The 24987-nt window shown below is 41.0% G+C and overlaps 1 protein-coding gene across 1 annotated transcript; it reads left to right on the top strand.

The window, feature by feature from the left end:
* Nucleotides 1-9804: 9804 nt before the first annotated feature.
* On the top strand, nt 9805-22988 carry SLC25A46 (solute carrier family 25 member 46). Its single transcript, XM_058823694.1, has 8 exons — nt 9805-10072; nt 11874-11916; nt 13176-13233; nt 13728-13805; nt 14506-14606; nt 17259-17315; nt 17773-17830; nt 20892-22988. The coding sequence occupies exons 1-8, from the start codon at nt 9820-9822 to the stop codon at nt 21468-21470; spliced, it is 1227 nt and encodes a 408-aa protein (XP_058679677.1). The 5' UTR covers nt 9805-9819; the 3' UTR covers nt 21471-22988.
* The last annotated feature ends 1999 nt before the right edge of the window (nt 22989-24987 follow it).

The following is a 24987-nucleotide window of genomic DNA, read 5'->3' as shown; positions in this document are numbered from 1 at the left end:
TCAAAACTTTTCACTACTTATACATTTTAGCAAACAACAAAATAGTTATTAATTAGTGCTCATGGGTGTTATGCCCCAGTCTGCTTGGGGAGTTTAGGGGAGTGTTGTTTCATGTACTCTGGGCACTGTGCAGGAGAAACAACAAGATTCTCCACAGGTTCAATAACAAACTTTTCCTTGCAAACTTTAGAACATAGCCGTAAAATAAGGTCCTTGGCAAATTTTAAAGTGGTCAGAAATGGCCATTTTGGTTAGAAATGCTGCAATATAAAAGTCTAAAAATAGCCCTTAAGAAAATGTATAAGGTAAAGGAAAGAAAGAGAAAGGATAAGTGTAGACAGGCACATGGTCACCACCTGTGGATTCTGTGGCAAGATTTGATTCTTGCAGTTTTTATGTCTATTGGTCGACGTGTTGGTCACAGTCCTGTCAAAGTGATGGTCACAATCTTGATCCCTTGAGGTGAGGGAAGCCCCTGAAACACAAAATCTGGGGGGGTTAATATAGGCTAAGGCTCGGTGAGAACACCCAAGTGCTCCCCCTGGAGTGGTGAGTTTTACAATGGATTATGTAATGCTGAGGATCAAGGGATATTTTGGGAATCTTTGATGGTTTATGACAATTTCTGAGACTTTACAGCTGCCTCTTACATTCATGTATTATCAGTTGTGTGAATTATGGCCCTTAAGCAGAAATGAAAACCATCAGACCTACTGTGAATGTCCTGGTGCTTCACCAGAGGGGAATCTTCACAGCTGAGCCACTTGTGTATGGACACTGGCATGATGAAAAGCACTGTTTCACTCACAGGAATTGCCTGATACCTTATCAGCCTCCCCCCTTGTCTTGTTCAACACTCAGCTGTTGCCTTGGCTGATGGGCGTGCACCTCCTCTGGGCCTGGGCAGTCACTTCAATTGACAGATTATCTGAGCATTAACCACTAACATTCCAGTCTCTCACAACTCGTTACACATTTGTCTTAATCTGTTGGTTAAATGATTCCTTCTCCTCTCATACTAATTAGTCCCATGCTCAGTCTTTCTCTTCTTTTGAGTCAGTAGGTTCTGTCTTGTAGTCACAATCTCCCCTACCCGAATTACCTTTTGCCATTCAGAGCTTGTATCAGCACAGTTGCTGAGTTAGCTGTCCTTGTGGTTGCATTCTTTATATCCATTTTCAGTAGCATTCTTGTCTCCCAGGTTTGTTTATCTCTTCCTCCACAATGGCCTAATTTACAGCCCAGGTTTCAGGTATCCACGTAGGCATATTTGGCAGTGGGGACTTTAGTGGCCACAGGTGCAATCTGTTCCATATCTTGAGGGGATCTTAGACCCTATGAGCAGTTGCTTCTTTACACAGTTTGCCACAGTGGGATTTTTTGTCTGCATCCATTACCCAGGATGTGCTAGCCAGATCTCAATTACACCAGGCTTGGACTTAGAGCCATCCTGTTGTTCCCATCTGTGCTTATCTCATAACAAAGTCCTTCTGTAGCAGCAGTGTTTGAGAGTGGCAGTTGTGCTCCTTGAGTCCTTACAGTGCCCCACGACACTCAGTGAAGGAACTTCTAATGCCAACCTGAACCTCTCCAGCTGCTGGCCCCCATGAGGAAGCAATGGGGTCACCCATCACCTGCTCTTCTCCAGGCTGAACAAACAAATTTACCTCTGACCTTCCTTGTAAATCTGGCCCTGGAGACTTTTCACCTTCATAGTGGGCCTCCTCTGAACACATTCCCACAGTTTGATGCCTTTCTTGTGTGTATCCTGCTTTCAGGGTTTCTCTAAATAGGATAAGGCTGCCTGAATAAAGAGACCAGAGCAGAAGGGTTGCACAGGTGGAACAGGGCTGTGTTAGAAATTCCAGATGGAGAACTGGGAATTTTGTACAAAATGGCCCCAAGCCATCAGCAACCCTTCTGCATGATCCAAAGAATCCAATTCTGTTAACATGGTATGACTCAGATTGCCTTAAATTGCTTGGGGTTTCTTTTAGCTCAGATGTTGGCTGTGCTGTGAGAAGGCACAATGGCAGGTAGAACCTGCCAGGGATTTCCCTGTCTGTGGCAAGGGGAAGGAAGGGCTACAGGGAGTGGGGTAGAGGGTGGAAGGGTGGGGAAAGTGGTGCTATGTGGCAGGTATAAGTGGTCTCTCATCTAGGAACAGCGTGGACGTGCACCAGGGACATGCTGCATGCAGGAACGGGTACAGATTTTGGCTGCAAAAAATTAGAAAATTACCCCAGGTCAAGATAATGCTCTGAGAAGGGTTTATTTTAAGGAGCAGACAGCATCCCACTCTGGAGCAGCTGGCTGGCATGGAAGGCTGAAGAGAAGAAGTAGACAAAATTTGAGGTAACGGTCACCAAAGCTCACAGGGCATGGAATGTTCCTGAGCATCTGTGGCTGGGCAAGATCAGTCTGATGTGATAACTCTGATCTGTAAAGGAAACACTTATGTTGTAAAGTTGGTTGAATTATATACTTTTTAAGAAAATAAAAGCACATGATAAATAGAAGCAAAAAAGCTGTACATAGTTGGAGCCTGTCTTTTAACTTGGTTGGAAATCTTTCATTGTCTCACTGTGAGACTTTGAGAAGATTTAACCTCTCTGTCAATTTTCAAGTTCCTAACTTGGACATGATCAGCCTCAGTGTAGTACTGCAAGGATAGCTAATAAACAGCTATAAAACACTAAACACTGTATGGAAAATAAAAGAATCAACAGAAAAATCTGAATAAATTACTTGAATAAATAGCATAGGAAAGTGTATAAGGTACTTCATTTACCTTGTCACTCTATTGGCATGCTTTTCATCCATCTGTCATTTGTTTTCACAGATTATGAGCTCCTTGGAAGAGGATCTGTGTCTGTCCTCAGCACTACGAAAAAACATGCCACAAAGTTGAAATAATATTGTGAAATGACTGTCATAGCTGTTGGAAATGTATACTACCTATCCTAAACGAGCATGTTTATGAGGTTCTGAGTGTGCTCCTTCCCCCACGACCTCCTTGAGGTGAGGAAGCACTCCTCTGTTCATCCCACACAAGGTCATATAATGATGAAGACCTGGAAACTGCGTCAGGGCAAGGAAACCTCAGCAATCCCAAAGCCCAGGAATAGCACTCAGGTGGGGTGGCACTCTTCAGACCCTTCTGCTCAGACAAACCACCCAGAGGAGGCCAGCAGATGTGACACAAGACCTCCAACAGTGTCTCTCTGAACTGATGGGCCCAACAAGTACCCTGGGACACTCCACGTGTCAGGGTTTAACACAACATGCCTATATCTGAGCATTTGTAACAAGCCTCACAGCCCTCCTTAAAGCAGTGACAGAAAACATGACCTTTTGAAAAATTATTGGTACCAGGGATTGGCAGCAATCATCATTATTTTCATCTGCTTAGATGCTAGTGTTGGGCCAAAAAGCCTAAAAAGCATGAGGGCTGGCTTCATTTCTGAAAGGAGTCAAAATCCCAAGAAACTGCAATGAAATCAGGCATTTCAGATGGAAACTAGACAGATTCATTACCTTGCCACAGGTGACATTCAGCCCACAGATCTCTGTCCTTTGCTCTGCCATCAGCCGCAGCCTCCTTTCTGTAACATGATTTTCTTGCATTACCTGCTATTATCGCTATTACTTACTATTCATGGAGAGCTGATGGCATACTCCAAGATGGACTGATGTGCAGGAGAGTGTGTGAATTCTCTTTTTTAATAGATGGGGGGCCTATTAAGGAGACTGCCTGACAGTTTTTCTACCTATAGTTCAGCATCTAAACTGACATAAGTCCATAAACTTCAAAAACCCCATGACTTTGCCTCATTGATGACACACACAGCTTGCATTTCTCCTCAGCCTCAGCAAGGAAGACAGATTAGTCTCACTCCTAGTGTGACTTTAACAGTGATAAGAGTTAGTACACCAGGTAAGACTTAATATACCAGCAGGATATCTATAATGACAGAAGTAGAGCTTCCAAAACAAACTAAAATGACCAGACCTTAGGCCCAGTTGCCAGCAGCTCCCTGGATGCTCTGGGAGCTGATCAATACCTGAATTATCTGTCCAGGTCTCAGTTAAGCATCAATGAAACAGGGTGAGGCTGATGTAGCTGCCAAGAGAACAATTTGGGTGGGGATCAGTGGCCAGTGCTCAGGCCAGAAGCTGAGTCCCCCACCTGCCAATTGCAGAGCTGCAGAGCCAAGCCCCAGGTGTGTGAGCTTACAGAGAGTTTCACACCTGTGTCACAAAATGGTGCTGCTGCTCAGCCACTGCACAACTTAAGCCTTTGTTGGCAGCAACAGAAACCTACTACTGTGCAAACGTATTGATTCGCGTGTGCACGTGTTTATTTTTCTTAGTGTTCTGTGGCAAATTAGTGTTTTAAGGTCACCTAAAGAATCACAGCAAAGGCATAGGTGAAAGCAGGTTTAATATAAAACAGGAAGTATGATGTAGTTCATGTACAAGGTTCCCTCTACTACTTACTACTAATGCTCTGGTTAAAGCACAGAGAAAAAGAGCAAACTAAAACCAAAAATCAGTCAGTTGAAATACAAAATTAACCCAAAACTTACCTCTGTGGAGGCTGGGGTTAAGGATAGGAAAGGGGTAAGGACAAACAGGAATAAGGAAGACCCTCCCATTGCACCACAAGTTTCAGAGTTCAGCGCATAAACCTTTGCTAAACTGTGCCCCATACTTAACCAATGGTTTAGGCCTATAGCTTTAACAGCACTTAAGAGCACTTAACTGACAGGTTAAGTTAAACAATTTATCTAAAGAGTCACATAGAACTGACTATAACTTATGAACCTAATTTACAAATCTGAAGTATTTAAGAATCCAGGAGAGCATCATTCCTTGTACAAATGCTATATAGCATATTCAGACCCTCATGCACACAGTCCTAAAGAGTCTGTACAAGACATCCAGAGAGTACATGTGACAAATTCCGCTCAAATTTGGTGAAGAACACACATCTGATACTTTGGGATCTTTGCAATGGGCAAAGGGTTGAATCTGGAGAAGTGGGGGTGTTAGTCCAAGCTCCATCACTGTCATTCAGAATTTCTCCAAGTTTGGCAAACTTGAGAGTTCTCTGGCTCTTAGAGACCCCACATAGAGGGAGGTGCTGGTCACAGTCTCTGACGTCCAGGAGAGCTCAAAGGGTCTCACTTTGAAGCATTGCTTGTAGAGTCACAAGAGAGTGGGCTTCAATCATAAACATTTTTCATCCTGACTGCAATTTGGGCTAGTAGGTTCTCTGAAAGTTTGATAACAAAATTGTTATTCTGCTTGGGTTGTTTTCCAGGCAAGGAAATTTCCAAGTTTCCAAGGCTGTTCATTAAAAATCAGGAGCTCATTAGACAGTACTAGTTCCTGGGAACAGAGTGATTTTGATAAGCTCAGGAGGAGCGCAGCCCAGGTGCTGTTTGTGAAGATCGAGGCCTAATGAGCATTTCTCAGATCACAGTGAGGCCCCAGGAGGAGTGCAGGGGATGCACACCACAGGTACACATATGCCATTGCACAGCTCTAGCGTAGATGAATTAAAATTAATTACATCCAAATCCTGATCACAGAGAAGTTCTTTGAATTCTTTAATGCACTTTTCTCATGACAAAACCCCCCAGGATAACACCGCTTTGTATCAAGTAGGTTTACTCCAGTAACAACCTACAACAACAAGAATCCATTTCTTTAGTTCTGACTCCCGTTTCCCATATAAGGTTCTTCAGCTCAGCTGAGGAACAGATTCTGAACTTTGTTTATTCATGGTTTTGTATTTATTAATCATATATGCAGTATTTTACAGACTTCGGTATTCCGCTGTCAAAACCATTAGAAGAACATTAATCATTGTACATAGTATCATATATTGGCTTTGCAATTTGGTGTCACTCTTATGGTTTGGAGGTGTATCTAATATTCCAGGTGTTCTACACATTGTACACAAAAGAAGACTGAAATGGATGTGTTACTGCATGAGCAGCAAAGGATGGTCCAGCCACCCACCTTAGGTTCAGCTATGAGGAGAAACAACCCCGCAAAGACCCATTTAACTTCCAGGCTTGTATCTGTTCAGCTTTCGGAGAAATGAAAATTCTCCCATGAAGGCAATTTGCAGGCTCTTCCCCCTTGCTCAGATCACTCTTGATGGGCACTGGGGAACAAGCCAGCCAAAGCACAGACACTGGGTGCCAGTTGTCAGTGTGAGGGAGGGATCCAAGAGCCTGTGGCACCTTCCAGCTTCCTGTTTGGGTCATTGAGGGAGTTGCAGAGGTGTGCAGCAGGAAAATGTCCAGACCTCCCAGTATTCAAGTCCAGACCTCCAGCTGGTGTGAAAACCCCAGGCTCCCTTTTGCAGGCCCTTTTGGGGTGACTTTTGCTTGAGGGTCTATTTATGTGATAAAACTGCGAGGCAAACCAAAGATTTTCTTGTGAGAGCACTCAACAGATGAGCAGCTGAAGGGAAAGAGCTGTTTGGACATCCACCAGTGGGATGTGACAAGGGGCACTATGGATGTCAGGCCCAGGAGACCCAGGAAAAGCTGGTGGGTTTGCTGTTCTCCTTGGTGGTGTGTGAGCCTCCTGCTGGTGTCAAGCATCTGTGTTCTCATCCTGAATCACTATGGCAAGCAAAACATGAGCATGGGGTGAAGACCCCAAATGACATAAGCACTAATGTGTGTCCCATCTAGGCCACTGTCAAATTAACATTCAAATCCGACACCCACTTGGAGAAGAATACTTTATTACCAGTTTAAAATGGAGTAGTATACCGGAAAAAGCACCTATCTCTTATCCTCTCCTGCTACCAAAATCATGGATGGGTTCAGCTTTGGCCATGGCAGGTCTGGCTGGAGGCCAACTGGAGGTGACTGTGCCGGACAGAGGGGCAGCTCTCGATGTCTTCCCACAGAAACCACTCTAGCAGTCACACAGGCCTAGTGCAGAGACCCAATCCAACTGCCTTTCAACTGAGCTGCTGGAAGCCCCAGGCTGCTGTCGAATACAACTGCCCTATTCCATTGTATGAACAAGAGGGCAGCTTCCCACTGTGCAGATCTCGAAGACATGGTGTAAATCAAATCTGAGTCAGCAGCTTTGCACTCCTTTGCTAACTGGTTAACAAAGCAGCAGCTACGAGCATCGTTTTCCAAGAGAAATGTACATTTTAATTTGAATACAGTTTCCTCACCCTGAACAATTCTCCATGTCACACATATTCACAGAATTCACAGTATCATTAGGTTGGAAGAGACCTTAAAGATCATTGAGTCCAACCCAATATTAGTAAATGAATATTGTTTTAGAAAAAGCAGCAGATCTGGCTATTTCAACAGCCACGTCATATTCCAGCCTGGAAAAAGATTGTGGTTTCTTTGGAACAACACTCTTTCTCCTATTTTTTCTGAGGAACTGTGGTTTACTGGTTTCTCTTATTGAGAACATTCATTCTGCTTTTTCTCCTGGAGGCTGCTCATGCTTCCAAGACCAAGCATGGAAACTGCATGTCTGGCTTTATATTAAGTCACATGAAAATTAAATTTAAGGGATCATTAGCACAGAAGCTTTGTCTCCTACTGTAATTGCTGCTCAGTGCACTTAGGCTGTTGGCAATTTCTTCTCACTGCAAAAAGTAAACTTCTGAACTGTTTTCTTTGTGTTTTCTTTCAAAGAAAAGAAGGGAGTCCAAACTTCTGTTGTATCATGTGAAAACAGGTTCTGTGCTATAGGAGCACAGTCAAACACCCATGGAATGGTCTGAGGACACTGTGTAGAAGATATGGACCCCACACCTGAAATTCTAATTAATACTAATATTTCATTTCTTATCATTACTGTTCAGTATCTTTATCAGTAACATGGACATCATGGGATTGTGTGCACCCTCAGCAGTTTTGGAGATGACACAAAGCTGAATAGTGCTGTTGACACAGCTGAAGAGCATTATAAGACTGGTAAAACACTGGAAAAGGTTGCCCACAGCAGCTGTAGCCACATCTCTGGAAACATTAATTCAGTTTGCAAAGGACCCTAAACACCTGCTGGAAATTGATGATGTCCATGCTTATTGCAAGGCTGTTGGTCTAGATGACCTTTAAAGATTCCTTTCAATCCTGACTAGTCTGATTTTATGATTTCCACAACTTTAAGAAGACTAAAAACTGTGTAACAAACCAGAGTACAGCTATGTTGTAACTTTATGTGCTGAACTTGTGTTTTAGTTTATGGCCTTTGCTCCTTTTCATGTCCCTGGGCACCACTTAAAAGAGCCTGGCACCATCCTTTGGCACCTGCCTTTGAGATACTCATATGCATTAATGAGATTTTCTCTCACAAAGCTCATGTGGATGACTCATGCTATACTTAGACTTGAAGGCACTAATGCTGGCTTAACCTAGTGCACAAAATGAGAACACCTGTGTGTCAGACTAAGACCCACTTGTTGAGCTTCTTAGAAGCTGCCTGGAAGGAAATTGTAGCAAGGGGGAGGTCAGCCTCCTCTCCCAAGCAACAAATGACACAGGGAGAGGAAATGGTTTAATGTGCATGGAGAGGTTTCAACTAGACATTAGAAAAAAAGAAATTCACAGGAAGGGTGACCAGATATCGAAACGGGCTGCCCAGAGAGGTGGTGGAATCACTGTCCCTGGAAATGTGTAAGGAAAGACTGGATGTGCCATGCTCTGGTTGACATGGTCAAAGTTTGGACTTGGTGATCTTGGAGATCTTTTCAACCTAAGTGATTCTGTGATTCTGAGCTAAGGGATCATTCAACCCACAGAGGGCAGCCCCCACTCCTAAGGGGAAGGAAGATTCATAAATGCTCACGGTTGAAAGGAACAACAAAAGTCAGAGGGTCTGCAAACAATCAGAAAGTTTCATTAGTAAATCACACACTCAGCATGGAAACTGGTATTCTAGTCCTTGACCTACTATACAAGCGTGTGGCAATGGGTTTTAGATAAAGAAGTAGTGTGAAAGGGAAGACAGAAAAAAGAGGTGAACTAAAAAGGACGAGAGAGAAAGAGAGAAAAAGAAGGGATCACCGCTCCTGGTTCCAGCACTGATGCAGCTGAAGGGAGGTCAGTCCTGGTGTCAGACTCTATCCACCTGCATCCATCCAACCAGCGGGATATCCGCGGGCACCGCCCGGGCTTGGGAGATACTTTCTATGGCCTGACTTCACCGTACTGAAGTGTTTCTCACTTTCTATGCAATCAGTTATTATGGGCAGGCTGTTCTGTCAGACCATTTACGGAAATGGGTCGGAGGGTTTTGGGCATCCTGGGTGCTCTGCGTTCCTCTCCCGGCCCTCCTTGGCCTCATCCCCGCGCCTGCCGTGTCTGTGTTGTGCTCATCTCCAGGGTCGATAAGAAGGATGTTTTTCCCCGGAAAGTGCTGTCTCAGGTCGGCATGGCCACCTTATGTTTCTCCGGCCACCTCCCGATCTTTCTCACTCCCCTATGGGGGGCGGCAGCGGAGCCGCCACAGGGATTCCCCCGCGCCCGCCCGGGCCGAGCCGTGCTCCGCCCGCCGCACCGCCAGGGGGAGCCGTCGCCCGCCCGCCCCCCGCGCCGGACGCCCCGCCCCGGGCCGGGCAAGCGGAGCGCCGCCATTGGCCCAGCGTCGCGGCCCCGCCCCCTCGGCGGTCACGCGCGCGGCCTCACCGCGGCCGGAAGTGCCAGGGCGAGCGGCGAGTCCGGGTCCGTTGCTGCCGGTGCGGCCCGAGCGCGGCGCCTCCCGCTCCTCTCCCGCTCCCCTCGGCCCCGCCGGGCCCCCTCAGCCACCCCCGCCATGCACCCGCGGCGCCCCGACGGCTTCGACGGCCTCGGCTACCGCGGGATCGGCCGCGACGAACTAGGCCCCGGCTCCAGGCCCTTCAGCAGCGCCTCGGAGCTGGGCTCCTGGGTGACCAGCCCGCCCGACATCCCCGGCAGCCGCAACCTGCACTGGGGCGAGAAGACGCCGCCGTATGGGGCCGGGACCCCTCTGGGCGGCGTCGGCTCCAACGAGGAGGTCAACCTCGGGGTGGCCGGCCCCGGCGCCGGTAAGGGAGGGCCCGGCCTGGGCTACCCGGGGGGCGGCCCCCGCCTCTCGCCGCTCCCCGGTCCCGCTGAGCCGCGGCTCCCGCCTCCCGCGAGCAGTGACCCGCCGGGCAAGGGCGGGCGGGCGGCGGCCCCGGGCTGTGCCGTGGCCAGGCCGAGCGCTGCCCGGCCCTCCTTTTTACTGGCGGTGCTGAAGCGCCGGGAGAAAAGCCCTTTAGAAGAAGTCAGACTGCTCCGTGGCTGCCTCTTACGCTACGGCACTGTGCAACTCCGTGCAAAAATGGTTTGAGAGTGTCAGAGCGCGCCCGCAGCTTCTCGTTAAGCAGTGTGCAGTCAGCTTGCTCCTCAGTGCCCGTGTAAACAATCTCCTGCAGAAACACTCCGCCCTCTTTAAGGGCAGGAAGTGCTCTCGGCTCTCAGAGTGCAGCGTTATTGTGGTGGTGGTGGTGGTCGTACAGACTGCGTGGCTTCTCTCGGGTTTAAAACATGAACTGCTGACGTAAACCTCCCCCGTCCGCGTGTGATTGCGAGGGAACTGTGGGACTGGTAGGATTTAGCAACTAAGTACGGGGCTTTTTCAGTAATTGCTAGGAAAGTGAGTGTAAGCCTCCATAAAGAAAGTAATTTTAAGTCTTCATGAAACTGAGGTGAATTAAGGAAAACTTGCTGTATCTAGGGTACTGTATGTTGCTTTCTTTAAATAAAAGGAGCAAGTTATCGACACTTGAGTATCGAAAGATATATGAAATAGTAATTTACGTGAAATTGAATTTTTTTAGTAGGCAAGTCATTTTTTTCTGACCAGTAGTGCAGTGTTTTTATTTAAGTGTCTTTATAAATAGTACAGCCTTTAGCTGGACTCCAATCCATGGATGCACTGGTTGAAGCACTGTTTAAGTATCCTTGCATAGCTGGAGACTACATTTTTCCCCCCTATCTACATGTGGAAGGTGTGTTCAGTCTGCACTTTGGAGCACTGATACGGAGTTGCTGTAATCACTGAATGCAGCTGCTGCAAATGCTATCTTACCGTGTTTAGGAGGGCTGCCACATTTGTGTGGAGCCCCACTGAAGTTAGTTTATCCATGCCTTCAGACTGCTTGCACTCTGAAGTTGTGCAGTTGTAGGGCTGAGCATTAACTTTAAAATGCCTTTATGGTTCTGATGCTCATCTTAAATCCCTTCTGATAATTCCCAATGGGCAAATGTTTGTCTGGTTGCAGGCAACAAAGAGTTGAATTAATTACTTTTGTAATTCTCCAATAAGTAGATTTTTGCAAAGGACTGGAGATAAAAAGCTGGCTTGAAAATTTGCCTTATGTGGTTGTTTGTTACTTTATCCATGGCTTTTTGTGTAACTTCCCAAAATTTTGCCTTCTTACTGTTTTAACATTATTTTCACCTCAATTATCTAAATTTATGTTTCAGAATTACTGTAAACTCATGCATGCTAAATCTTTCAGTAGTTGGTTTGAGTTGGATTTTTTAGATATTAAAATACTCTCTGTTTTACTGTTCATTTTTCTCTGTTCTTTTTTTCCCCTGTAAGAAAAGCATAATTTTATATATAAGACTATGTACAAACTCAAATGCAGTCCAAAGTGCAAATATTCCTGGGGGAATATTTGTTTTATATCCTCTATTGCTCAGCTGCCATAAATATTGCGGTTTAGTGCTTGTAATTTTCTAATGCAAGTATAGGATAAAATTAGTTTTTCAGATCCTGTGCATGGCATTTTTCTCTATTTTGTGATTATCACTGCTGTATAATCTGGTTTTGTTTTGTTTTTTTTTCTTTTTCAGAGCAGTTGAACAGATTTGCTGGCTTTGGTATTGGCCTTGCAAGGTAAGAGTTGTGTTGAGTGACAAAGCAGTAGTAAAGCTCGTATTTGTCTTATAAACCCTATATACGTTTCTATAATGTGTTTTTATTCCAACAGCCATAAGTAGTTGAAATGTGTTTAGAAACTTACTGCCCCTGTTTAGGTTTCTGTTTTCTTTAACTGTTGCTCAAAAATACATGAATGTAAGAAACTGTTTTTCATATGGAATGCCCAGGATGTGTGTACCCTGTCCAAGTAATCTGAAAGTGACACCAGAAAACTTTTTTGACATTTGCAACTTTTATTAATATTTTTAATCAATACAAATATTTCTTGAGAAATTGAAAATGTCTTCGAGTGTATTACCAAAGTATCCTCAAACCATAATGTTCATGTAACCAAGCTGGTCTGGAGGCCATTTTATTCTTATTATAGTGATTGTGTTGTCTTATTATTGATAGTGTTTTTGAGAAAGTGCTGAATTTTAAGATGCTGATGTCCAGGGAAAGTTTTACCTCTTTTGGTAGTAGCAAACTACAAATTAGCTCAATATTTTAAAAACTGCAGTATTTTTCTGTGCCACTTGTTTGTCGGAAGTTCAGAAACCTACCAGAGATGATTCTGTAGCTTGAGTTTGTAAAAATCCTGGGTATTCTACTTTTCTAATCCATATCCCAGGTTTGAACAATGTACAGGTAAGTACTCTGATCACTCAGGCACTCTGAGATGAAATTAATATTTTCTCTAAATGAACCAGGAATTCTGCTTTGGAAGTGAGAATTTTCCTGTGAAGTTTTGATTTGAAATATGACTTCTGGCACTGACAGGAGAATTGTTTTGGGCCAGTAGTGGTGAAAAGGTAGTCAGCTGTTACTACCAGTCCTTCTCTGGCCGTCCTAAAGAGAGTCTTGATTATTAATACAGTATGCAGAATTAGCATAAAACTGGAACTAATCCTGTCATAATTGTGGTTGTGGTTTGTTTTGTACCATGATACTTTGAAGAGGATGAGATTAAGAAATTTTGTATGTTATTTGCATATAAAAATATGTGCATACTACGTATATATGGGGCTTTTTCGTAGTGAATGTGTGTGTCAAATTTCATGTAACTTGTTCCTTGGGAGGCTGTTGGGTAGCCATCAAAAACATGCCTTGTTAGTTCACTAGAAAATATATTGTTTTTCCAAATATTGATCTGCTGTTGTTAGAGACAATTAACAAGCCTTTTCTAAGGAATTCTTAGTGACTTCTCATGCATTAAATACAATTTTCCTTTGAAGCCTGTTTACAGAAAATGTGTTGGCACATCCTTGCATTGTTCTACGCCGTCAGTGTCAGGTATGTCTTTTATATTACCTATTCCAGTCAAAGCTCCTGTGTACTGTCATATCTCTGAATGAAAGTGTGTATTATAGGAAGCTTTGTAATTTTTAGGGGGCCTCTGCTACATTAACAAGTGTTTACTTGTAGAATACATGTTTTCTGTTCTGCAGTTTAGCTTATTTTGAAAAATCTTGCTTATTTTTCTTTGGGCAGTGGAAAGCAAATTACAGCAAGTAAATGTTGTGGGGTCTGCAGAGCAACTTTCAGATCCCCATTTACAAGCAGGATGCTTTGTTTCATAGGTTCTGATTTATGTAAAGTTTATTTTTAAACTTTCATATGAATACTTAAAAGGGCTGTCCATTTCCCTAAATTTCAGTGTGAACTTGCTCATATTTTTAGCTGATCTTTACAGAAATAAAATTCTTATATTTGAAATACCTTTATCCTTCAGAGTTGTATCGTCTGCAACTGTGTTTCTAAGACTGCCATTGTTTATATTTTAACAGGTTAACTATCATGCACGGAATTATCATCTCACACCATTTAGTATTGTCAATATCATGTACTGCATCAATAAGACACAGGTTAGTATTTGGTGGCAGCCTGTATGTGAGCACTGAGAGTACCTACAGCATGTGTGTACATTGAAATCTGAGTGTTTATGTAGATGGTGTTGTAAAGCATGGCTGTGCTGAGGGTTTGTTAGTTTTATAGCTACAAAAATGTGTCAAGAAGATCAAGTAAACCATTATTTTTTTTTCAGAAGTACAATACTTAGTGGGGAAAGATTTATGGATGTTAGAAAACAAAAAGTCCCTGAATTTTTTTTTTCATTAGGTTTCTGAAAGATCATTAATCATTATGTGGATAAAGTTATTTTTGAAGTGACTCCTTCCAAAGGTAGTACTGAGTACATTTCCAATTCTGCAGGGGGATGGCAATCCTTAAACTCACATCATTAGAAGGCAGGAAGAAATTCATAATTCTGAATATCTTATGGATGTACTTTTCACATGTTAAGCTCATTTTGTCCATAAAAAATGGTGTTAAGTTTATAATGCAGATTATTAACAGTGGGAGATGTGCCTCCAAAGTTATTGATAGGTCTTTGAAATTATTGAAAAACAAAAACTTCTGCGTAGATTAAAAATTAGTTGTTACCCAAATTTAATGATAAAGTTAAAACAGTAGAATTGTAGCCCTGTGTGGTCTGAATTTACTGAATTTTTTTAATAATAAGTTGAAAATATTTTTGAGTTTTGTGTTGGATATTTTGACACACAGGGTCCAAGAGCTCTTTGGAAAGGAATGGGCAGCACTTTCATTGTTCAAGGCATAACCCTGGGAACAGAAGGCATCATCAGTGAATTTACACCTTTGCCAAGGTATTGCATGTTTTTTTACCACTTCTAACAAATTAGTAAGTTGTTGACTTATTTTCAAAGTGTTAGTAAGGCTGTTTGAAAAATACTACTTCATGAGAACAACCAGACAATAAATAGGTGTTTCCAAACACAGTGTGGTTGTCTTGGAAAAGGCGACCTTATAATCCATAAATAGTGAAGGATTCTTTCTGGGAACTTTATTTGGTCGTGTCTGCTTACTTGTCTGGCTTAGAAATGCTGTGGCAAATTGGTCTTTGGTATTCAACTCTGTAATAAAAAAAAAATCATAATTTTCTACTTTTTTTTTAGGTTTTTATTGTGTGGTAATAGCATTACCATACCTAAGGGGAAAATTCCTGGTCTTATTAATGTAAATACAGAAGACTTGCGCAGCTAATGAGTTAGCACTGACATTTTGCTGAATATTTGCACTGTCCTTGGTAGGAGGGAGAATAGAATGGCCTGCATTAGTAAATGAGAAGACATGGTAAATGGGTGTCCATGTAACAGCAGCTTTATCTTTTGCCTTCCTTGACCAACAGCCATATGTACCTTGTTCAGTATTCTTATAACAAAGAGGTTACCACTAAAAATTACTGACTTTATTTAAAGAGGTATTCATCATTCTGCATCACAGTGTCAACCCTCTGCTGCAGAAATTTAGTAATTTTTACTAAAAATATTCAGGGACATGGAAACTACCCTGGGTTTAAAAAGAAGAAATATGGTTAGGATGAATCAAATACTGTTATGATGCATGTATCCAGACTTATAAAAGTAGGCATTTGCAAGTTCAAAAGCATTAGCAAAAGTATTTCATATTTAAATTGTATAGTGTGTATTTAAGGGTTTTGGTCAGCTCTGTTTCATATGTAATTGAAATTTCCAGGCATGTGCTTTCCTCCAAGTGTGTTTTAGATACAGCTCTAGGGTATGCTTAAGTTCATGAGATGTGATACAGTGTTTATATTTTCATAGTTCTGAATTCTCAAAAATGTAAGCAATGCTTTTCTTCTTGTGGGTCAGTTCAGCAGTTTGAAAAGTAAGCTGGTGCTGCTGCCAAAAGAATCAGACCTTTCTGCTGGAACCAGCTCATTCTTTCCTCTGTGCTACTCCCATCTTTATGGAAACACAATGTGTGAACAGTCAGGAAATTACCTGGACTGTGAAAGTGATCTGGCTTTCTCAGTGGTTTTCTCATACATGCACCACCCCACGATTTTCTCCTGAATGCTCTCTCTTCCTTCTTAATGGTGGCTTGCATCTTTGGGTGGTTACAGGGAGGAGAAGGTTATTGCTTGTAGCAGCAGTGCCAGCAAGTCTAATTTAAAAGGTTACTTAACTGCGTTATCAGGGTCCAAAGAACACAGAGACGTGAAATGTCAATTCTAATTCTATGTTATAGTTACGTGAAAGAGTACCCCTGTTTTAGGAGAGGAGCCCAGAAATGGGTGTGAGCGTTTTGTACTAGGCAAACTTCTTACATAATTGTTCTTGCACAGTTATGCCTTGTGGATTGACAGATTAGGCTTTCACACATTAGTTTGGCTGTTTTATTTTCCAAATCATTTAACTGTTATGGTAAGTGGATGTGATCCAAGTGTCTGAAATATATAATGGTAAAAATGATCTTCTGTTCCTGTTTAGTGATTAACCTATGGATTTAAAATGTGAAAGCTAGTAACAACACACAATTCTTCAGAAAGAGTAAAATCTTGCCTTTCTTGGATTAGAGTTAACTACAAGCAGTGTCTGATTGTGATTCCTAGACAACAAAGCTTAAAACATTATAGCTTGTTATTAAAAATGCAAGGTCTAGCGTGCCCAGCATTACAGACAAGTATCTATACCTCATAGCTAGATATTGGCCATATGCATTGTCAGTACATGTGGTATTGGAATGCTATCTGGAGCTAGGTGGATTTATATTTTCTGTCAAGTGGACTGTAAACATTTGCTGTTTGTATTTTGAAGTCCGTAACTAGAAATACTATTTCAAGGAAATATTATTGATGTCACCTTTGTGTTAAATACATGGGTTTTCTTCTTTTTTATCAGAATATGCTAAGGACTGGTCATCGGACAAAAAGCTTCAATTATGTCTATATGGAATTACTGCGCATCTTCTAGCCTGACCTCTTGTACTTGATTTGTTCTTATCTAACTGTACCTAAATATAATTTATATTTTCTTGAAAGAAATAACAACAGGGTAAACATAACCTAAAGAACAGAGGAGCACAACCAAACCAAAATGAAATAAAAATGATTTCTTGATAAAGGAAGAGTAGGAAGATTTTAAAATACTCCGTTTTTCCCTGAAGGTTGCTTTAAGCGCTTGTACATAAGGTTGCAACGTAAAGGCAGAACTTAATAAAGTCAGTTGCTGTGAGAGCAGCAAACATCTTATGAATCAATAACTGAATACTTTTTTTGATAGGATATCTGACAAGCCCGAAAAACTACTTGAAGTTAATTTAAGCATGATTTATTAAATGTTTCACCGTGTCTTTCCAATATGAGAAGTAGTTCACCATGAATCATAGAACACCAATATGAAAACTGACAACAGGTTGTTGACACTCATGGAAGAATTGCTTGAGAATTACATGTGGATGACTATTCATACTGTGGTAAATACTTCTCTTTTTAGAGAGCTTTCACATAAATGGAATCTCAAGCAGATAGGTGGACACCTTTTACTCAAAGGGTAAGTATAGCATGTATCTTATGTCTTACTATCTAAATATAATAAAACTACCAAATGGGCATACGTTTAGTCTGCTGCTACAAGATGCCAACAGTCATTTCTTGACAGGATGCTAACAGTACTTTTCAAATGCTGATTTTTTGAACAATCTTGATTACATACACCACTTTCACAGGTTTTCTTGTACTAAATCCCTGTGTCTATGGAACTCCACTAAATTAAAAGATAAGACTATTTTAGACCTTAATCAGTCTGGTTACATGGAAATAGAATTTAACTAAACTTTTGACTGGAGTTTACCTCAACTAGTTGATCTACATTTTAGTAATTGAGTTATACTTGGTTAGTTTTCTCTCAGGGATGATTTGGTAGATAGCTTTATGAACTTAGAGGTGCCTGTTTGGCTGAAATTCTAATATTGTCGTTATGTTAATTCTTACATTGTTAATTTCTACAGGTTAACACATGTGATAGCAATGCCTTTTTATTCTGCGAGCCTGATTGAAACTGTACAGGTAATTTAAATATGTTTGGAACATTTTAAAAGATACTGTTAGACTTTATAGATTAGATTATGTGGAGAGATGAATCTTTGAATTCTGGTTTGTGTTGCAGTAGTTGCATTTGTTTTGATTGAGGCTGTGTGACTTAGCTGAAATGGATGTTCCCTATGTAGGGTGTATCAGTATATCTTAATTCTAAATCTAGAATTAGAAAGGACATTTAATGTAGATAGTTGGAATATATTGTATATGAAAGAGTGACATGCTATATTTATGTGTTCTAGCAGATAAAACAGAAAGAAGTTTTTCTCAATCTCAAGTTTTTTAACCTTTGCTTTCCTAGGCATGTTGGTACAGTGACATCTGTCCCCTACAACAACTGTAAAGGTTTTTCCAGTAGTTCACTGGGGATTTTTAAGTAAATACTCAACTCTACCCTCTCAGGACTGTTTTCATCCAATCAGGTTTTTAGTTTTAATCTTCATCTAGTTCTTCCTTAGCCACAAAAATTAAAATCTGGACCTGTCACTTAAGAGTATGTTGTAGCTGGTTCTGTAACTGTGAAGTGTGGGCCATAGTGCTGTGTTGCAGACTGCCTGTCAGTGAGATGTTGCATCTCTTTCTGGAGAAAGGCAAGGGTTAGCTGTGCAGAAATGTCCAGGATAATTCTCCCAGCCCTGTCTGTATAATGACTTGCTCTTAGATGACGTGACAGAGTCTCTGTGCAGCTAATGGAACTCTCTCTGTTGATTGAACTCCCATATGGAGCATGCAGCATAGTCACTCTTGTGTCACTGAGTCATCAAAATAATAATTTTCATTTATAGCATGGGCAAGTTGTATGTACTGTCAAGACTAGTTTGCTGGTGTATGTGTCCAAAATGTTTTTTTTTCTGGGGAGAAGGCTGACTTCTGCAGTTTTTCAGTTTCCGCATGCCTTTAGAGGCATGGACAGGGGCAGGATTCTGCTGTGGGCAGACAATCCAAGCTGAAATGAGCCGAAAGGTACTAGGAGAGCTGTTCTGTCTGAACTGGCTGCATTATGGATTAACAGGGCAGGTGGGATTAAGCGTCTGTGCAGGGAGAGTTATAGACAGACTCTCAACCACAAACTCACTTCCTCTGAAGATACTCTGTATTTTAGAAACCGTCTTTCCTCCTGGGATCTCTGGTTTGGGGAATATTTGGGAGACTTAATTGGTGTCATAATGGGAACCTGGCTGGAACTCAAATTCTTAATTGCTGGGGAATGGCTCTACCCTGACCACGCCATAATTTTGGAACTAGAAACAGTGGTGGAACACTGTTAATATTTCTGGAGCTCATAGCCAGCCACAGAATGGAACGCTATATATTGCTGCTCGTATTTTTGTCTGAAAGGATTTTGCATTACCTGTGGTGTTGGGCATGGGTAAATTTTTAAGCAATAAAAGAGAACATGATTTAGAGCCTGTCTTCTGTTTGCAAAGTAAGTATAAAGTTTCTTTGCTAGAAAGCAACTTAATAGGAAAACAATAAAAAACCAAAATAGCATCTCTCTTGGCCTTTTCGGTAGATGATCTCTGTAATGGATTGGTTATGAAAATTCCACTGAGATCTGAGGATTTTAAGATTTGGTAGCTTCAGCTGTGTGCAAATATTTTACTCAACAAGCGTGTGTATGTGTATATATTATGTATATATTATATATTATGTACAAAATGTGTTCTTGAGTTCCTGGAAACATCATCATAAACTTATTAGAAACACAGCAGAGGTAAGGATATCATTTGTGAAGATTTTTATATTGTATTAATCGATGCAGGGGAGCAGCTTGGCTTGCCAGGTTTGAATTACATTCCTATGCTGCAAGAATGCAATGACCAATGGCAAGCCAGAAAAGTTTCGGATTGTTGGATTTCCTACTGGCAGGTTTATGTTGACTTTAACTGTCTTAATTCTGGTAAACCATGGTGTTCAGCAGTGTCTGTTTGACACTTATCCAAGTGTACATTTCGCCAAAATAGCTGTAAAGAGTGGAAATCTGCAGCTATCAAGTTTTGTCATTAGCTGTTCTTTGTCATTAGCATCTCAAACCTCATGGTGGCGTGTTAGGCCAAAGCAGGAATGGTTTAAACTGCAGTGACTGTAGTGATGTGGGACAGAAAAGGAGTTGTGCTGCTTAACTTGTACTTGAAGTCTGCAACAACATTATGTTCTCAGGCATTTAAACTAGTTTCTCACCCACACAGAAAAGACCATCAAGGCTCTGCAGGCTGTTTAATATTTCCTCAAATACTGAGGAATATTCTGGTGATTTATTCTGGCTTGAGGTCAGGACATAGACCACATGGACTCAGAGACTTGGACATTTAGGAGAACACCAAAATCTTGAATTTTGGATGTAAACAACAGGATAAAACACTATTAGTAGGGGAAATAATGTTTTTAACTTAATGCTACCCTCACAGGTGGATTGTAACAGACTAAAAAATTACTACAGAATTTTTATTTTTAGCACATGAATACAGTGATTCTCTCTTCACTAAGAGACATCATGGGTAAAGAATACTACTTTAAATGCATATAATGCCATGAAAACATTCAAAACTGAAACTATTCGATTCATATAGAAAATGAGCTTTCAACACTAGTTATAGAAATCTTTACTATGTAGATTCAAGTTCAAAGATTATAGTCACAGTCTTTAAAGTAAAGGAATTTTGAATTAAATAAATCCTTCCTGGCATTTTGCTCCAGATGTAGACATTGCAAGTTCATGACTGCTTTGCATTCTGATACATTCAGCAATAGGCTGAAGGTTGCATATCTTTGTTAGAAACACAGATAACCACAATATAAATTAAAAAGCCCTCACTTCTTCAAGATGGGTTCATTCTTTAAAAAGAAGCTTAATTGAATGCTGTGAAGAGTGTTGTAACAAGCGGCTTTTATTTGTACAGCTGTGTAGACATAATAGCATGCAAGTATTTAATGCTTTTTAAAAGTTAAGCAGTGATAAAGTGTCAGAGTGGATATCGGGATGTTTTTGAACTGCTCAGCACGAGTTGTAACTCCTTGTTTGTTGTTGTAGAGTGAAATCATTCGAGACAACCCTGGCATCCTGGACTGCGTGAAAGAAGGAATTGGGAGAGTTGTAGGCTTGGGAGTACCCCATAGCAAACGTCTCCTTCCTCTGATGGTCCTCACTTTTCCCACTGCTCTGCACGGAGTTCTTCACTACGTCATCAGTTCCATCGTCCAGAAGCTTGTCTTGTTTGTTTTGAAAAGGGATAATTCCCACAACCTTCCAACTGAGAGCTCCACTTCTGTGCAGGGCATGCTGGATGCGTATTTTCCAGAACTTATTGCTAGCTTTGCTGCTAGCCTTTGTGCTGATGTCATGCTTTACCCACTGGAAACAGTTTTGCACCGCCTTCATATTCAAGGGACACGCACAATAATTGACAATACAGACCTTGGCTATGAAGTGCTTCCAATCAATACTCAGTATGAGGGAATGAAAGACTGCATAAATACTATAAAACGGGAAGAAGGAGTGCAAGGTTTTTATAAAGGATTTGGAGCTGTTATAGTACAGTATACCTTGCATGTGGCAGTTTTACAGCTTACCAAAATTATTTACTCAACACTGCTTCAAAATGTTTCTTAATCTGTCCAGGTCTGGATCCAGCACATTGGACATGATTGACTTGCTAGCCTAGTTATTGTTTAAATGGCTTAGAAAGTGAACTTTGGGGAATCCACTCTATGGATTCTCCTTACACTGTAGAACAACTTGTTTTAAAAATGGGGATATAGTTTCCGAAGTGTAATTAAAAAAGACTGTTTAAAAATTACAGACACAAATTGAATATGTCATATGCAGTCATACAAAGGGGATCAGATTTCAAATGTGATTGCATTGAGGATTTACTTTTCCTCTTACCAGTTCACTGACATAAGGAATGGATATGAATTGTTAGTATCTGCTTTGTAAGCATCACATCTGATATTTAATACGGACTGTTAAGCAGTTGAAAGGAATTTATTTTCTTAAGTTATAAGAACTTGCAATTAGGGGACTGATGGTCTTTTAAAAATGTTTCCAACTTCACTGTTAATGGAGCTGTGAGTAAAATATAAACTGTAAAAGTGACTTAAGTAGACTTAAATGTTATCATTTACAGGTTTGTAGAAGACTTATTTTGCTGCAGTGTGGCAGAAGATGACAAATAGGAATCTCTTGCTTTGTATAAAAACAACAAAAAATGGGTGTGGGGCAAAGCTGCACAGAATGCAAATTTGGCTGTCTTGCAGTTTGTTTGCAAGGCTTACAATAACTGTGTGAATAAAGCGAAATAGAAACTGATGTGTGCATGTGTAAGTGCCATTTTTAGCTGACTTTCCGCTGACAACTTCAGGGTTTAGTTTTACTCTAATGCTCCATATGAGAGTGTAATAATCATACAAATCTGTGTAGTAGTAGATGTAGTGGTGTTCAAAGTGTACAGAAAGCCTAAGAAAACAATTGGCTGTTCCTAGAGTTTTTATTTTGTTAGATTGGAGGGGTGTGTATAAAATTTTCTCCTTAACTATATAGCGCTGATGTCTGTAATTTAAAATCTCTGCTAGTTTAAATATTCCGTGGAGCAGAGCTAAGTCTGTTCATGTGCAAGGGAACTATTGAAATAAATAATTTTTGCCCTCTCCCTCTTCAGACTCAGCCTGAAATGATTTTTAATCATTCTGAACATCCTAATCCTTGGTTTCATCGGTAACAATGGGGGCTGGGAGATGTTTTTTGCAAATAGAACAAGCATGTGGAAAGTCACTTTTAAATTATGAGAGGCTGCTGCTTTTTTCACATTCATATGGCAAGTCTGTTTTTGTGAATGCTGTAAACTGATCTGCATTTTAATCATTAATCATTGTGTAGTTACCACTTATGGAAAGTAGTCATGGTGAAAGAATGCAAAGATGTTGCTCTTTGTAAGTTCTGACTTCATATCAGGTCTACTTTAATATTAATCTATAACTTTCATGTATTTTAAATGCCTAAGTGTTAAAATGGAAAGTATGGTGAACTTGGAAACTGGATTCTTTTGAAATACTGTTGATTGCAATTCTAGTGTATAGTGTATTAAATAAAATGAGAATTCACTGTAAGTATTATAAAATAATTCACCAAAGAGGCATGTAAAGGAATCCTGTTTTGTGTGTTGTTTTACTGTATAGATTCCAGGGTAGCGTTCTCAAGTTCCTCAACTTCATAAGTGCAAGAACATGATGAATTAAACTACATGCAAGTGCTTAGGTGAAATACTCAGTTCCTGGGTTGGTTTCTTGAAAATTTCTGAGTATTAAGATGGCCATGCCAGAAAGTCATCCAGACTGGAAAAGACCTCAGCATGTCGTGCAGTTCAAATTCCTGCTCTAAGCAAGGACAGCATTGTCTTATACATGCCTTTGTTCAGTCAAGTTTCTAATACATGAAACTGGCCTTTTCAAATGTGTTAAATTCAGCTGTAGCCAACAATTTTACCACAATTGCCTTGAAGCAATAACTAAGTGCATCTTGCAGTCCAGCACTTCCAGTTGTATCTGTAAAATTGGCCCGCCCTGTTTTTCTAGGAATAAAATTCTAGGCCTTTTTCCCTTGTGAAATGGAGGACTTGGCTTGATATATCCTTCAAGAGGGAAGATGAGTTCTCAAGAGTGACACTAGAGACTGCTATAATATTTTATTGCATCAAAGACTTGCTTTCAATGCTGACAGTTTTGCAGTTGTAGTCTAGGTTCTCAGATCTACAAGCAGGGTGAGAAAGAATGCTGTCAGTGTAGAGCAGTTGTTCTGTGGTGGAAAAAACCTTTTGGTTATGGCTATACTTTTTTGGTCCTCTCTCCAGAATGAGCATGTTTAGATTTTTCATGTATACTTTTTTTATCTTCCAAAACACTTAATACATTTTGTCCAGAGTTGCTAAGGTTTTGCCCATGCAAAAATGTAAATGAGTATGGGCTGAAAAAAGTAATTTTAACCTTTTAAATCCTAAGTGTTTCTGGTTTTCATTTGGATTTTAAATCTGAAGTACTCAATTTTTAGCTCACACAAATGACCAGTAGGTGGTTTCAGCAATAGATACCACTGAAAACTACAAAATACTGAATTGTCTGTAGAAAGCTTGTGGTGAAATATGAAGAATTCTTATGCATAAGAATAAGAATTCTTATCAAGAATTCTTGCTCTAATTCTTGTGCCTGATGTAAACAATCTTTTGTACCTTGTTTTTCTTACTACATTTTTTAATACCTTAAGAGAGCTGATTTCAAGGAGTTCAGTGTTCCTGAAGAAAGCCAGATTCTGATGTTTTCCCCTCGCCAAAGCATTACGTGGCTTCTTATCCATGTCTCTTACAAGGAAAGCCTTCATGTCCCCTAACTGACAAAGTCCAGGCAGAAAACTTTGAACTATGAGGCCTCCTGGAAGTAGGCAGATATCTGCCTGTGTTCTTTCATGGACAGCGCACAGATGACACTTGGCTTTTAGTTGTGTTACAATGGAGCTTTTAGATCCAGTGTTGGTGCCAATACTAAATTCTCCAGGATTGTTCCAGCTGTGTTCATTCCTTTTAGCAGATCTCCTCTGAGGCACACATGATTTGATCTGCCTCTGGGCACTGCAATAATGTGAAGTGTCCAGTTTTATAGATCTATGCAGAATTTGTAAGACTCAAAATTACATGTTTTTCTTAGCTCCTCTGACTTTAGCAGCAAGTTCAAAGCAAGTATATGGAAGGTATTCATCTCACATGGTCATTCAGCTGGATATACACCTGCAGCTACAAACACAGAGTACAGTCATGGAATATCCTGAATTGAAGGACCCACAAGGATCATCAAAGTTCAGTTCATGGCACCCCAAGTATCCCACTAAGTACCTGAGAGCATTGTCCAAACCTTCTTGAAATTAGGTGCTGAGACCATTTCCCTGGGGAGCCTGTTCCAGTGCCCAAACACCTTGGAGGCAAGAACCTTTTCATAATACTCAACCTGAAACTCCCCAGCACAACTTCAGGCCATTCCCTTGTTTTCTGTCACTGGTAACCAGACAAGGTTAAATGTCTGCCCCCTTCCTCCCATCACAAAGAAATTGAAGACTACAATGGGGTCTCTCCTCAGTCTTTTCT

Source organism: Ammospiza caudacuta, chromosome Z, assembly GCF_027887145.1.
Source record: "Ammospiza caudacuta isolate bAmmCau1 chromosome Z, bAmmCau1.pri, whole genome shotgun sequence".
Classification (NCBI taxonomy): Eukaryota; Metazoa; Chordata; class Aves; order Passeriformes; family Passerellidae; genus Ammospiza; species Ammospiza caudacuta.
Note: the sequence above shows the minus strand (reverse complement) of the source record. Positions and strands in the feature narration are given on the sequence as shown.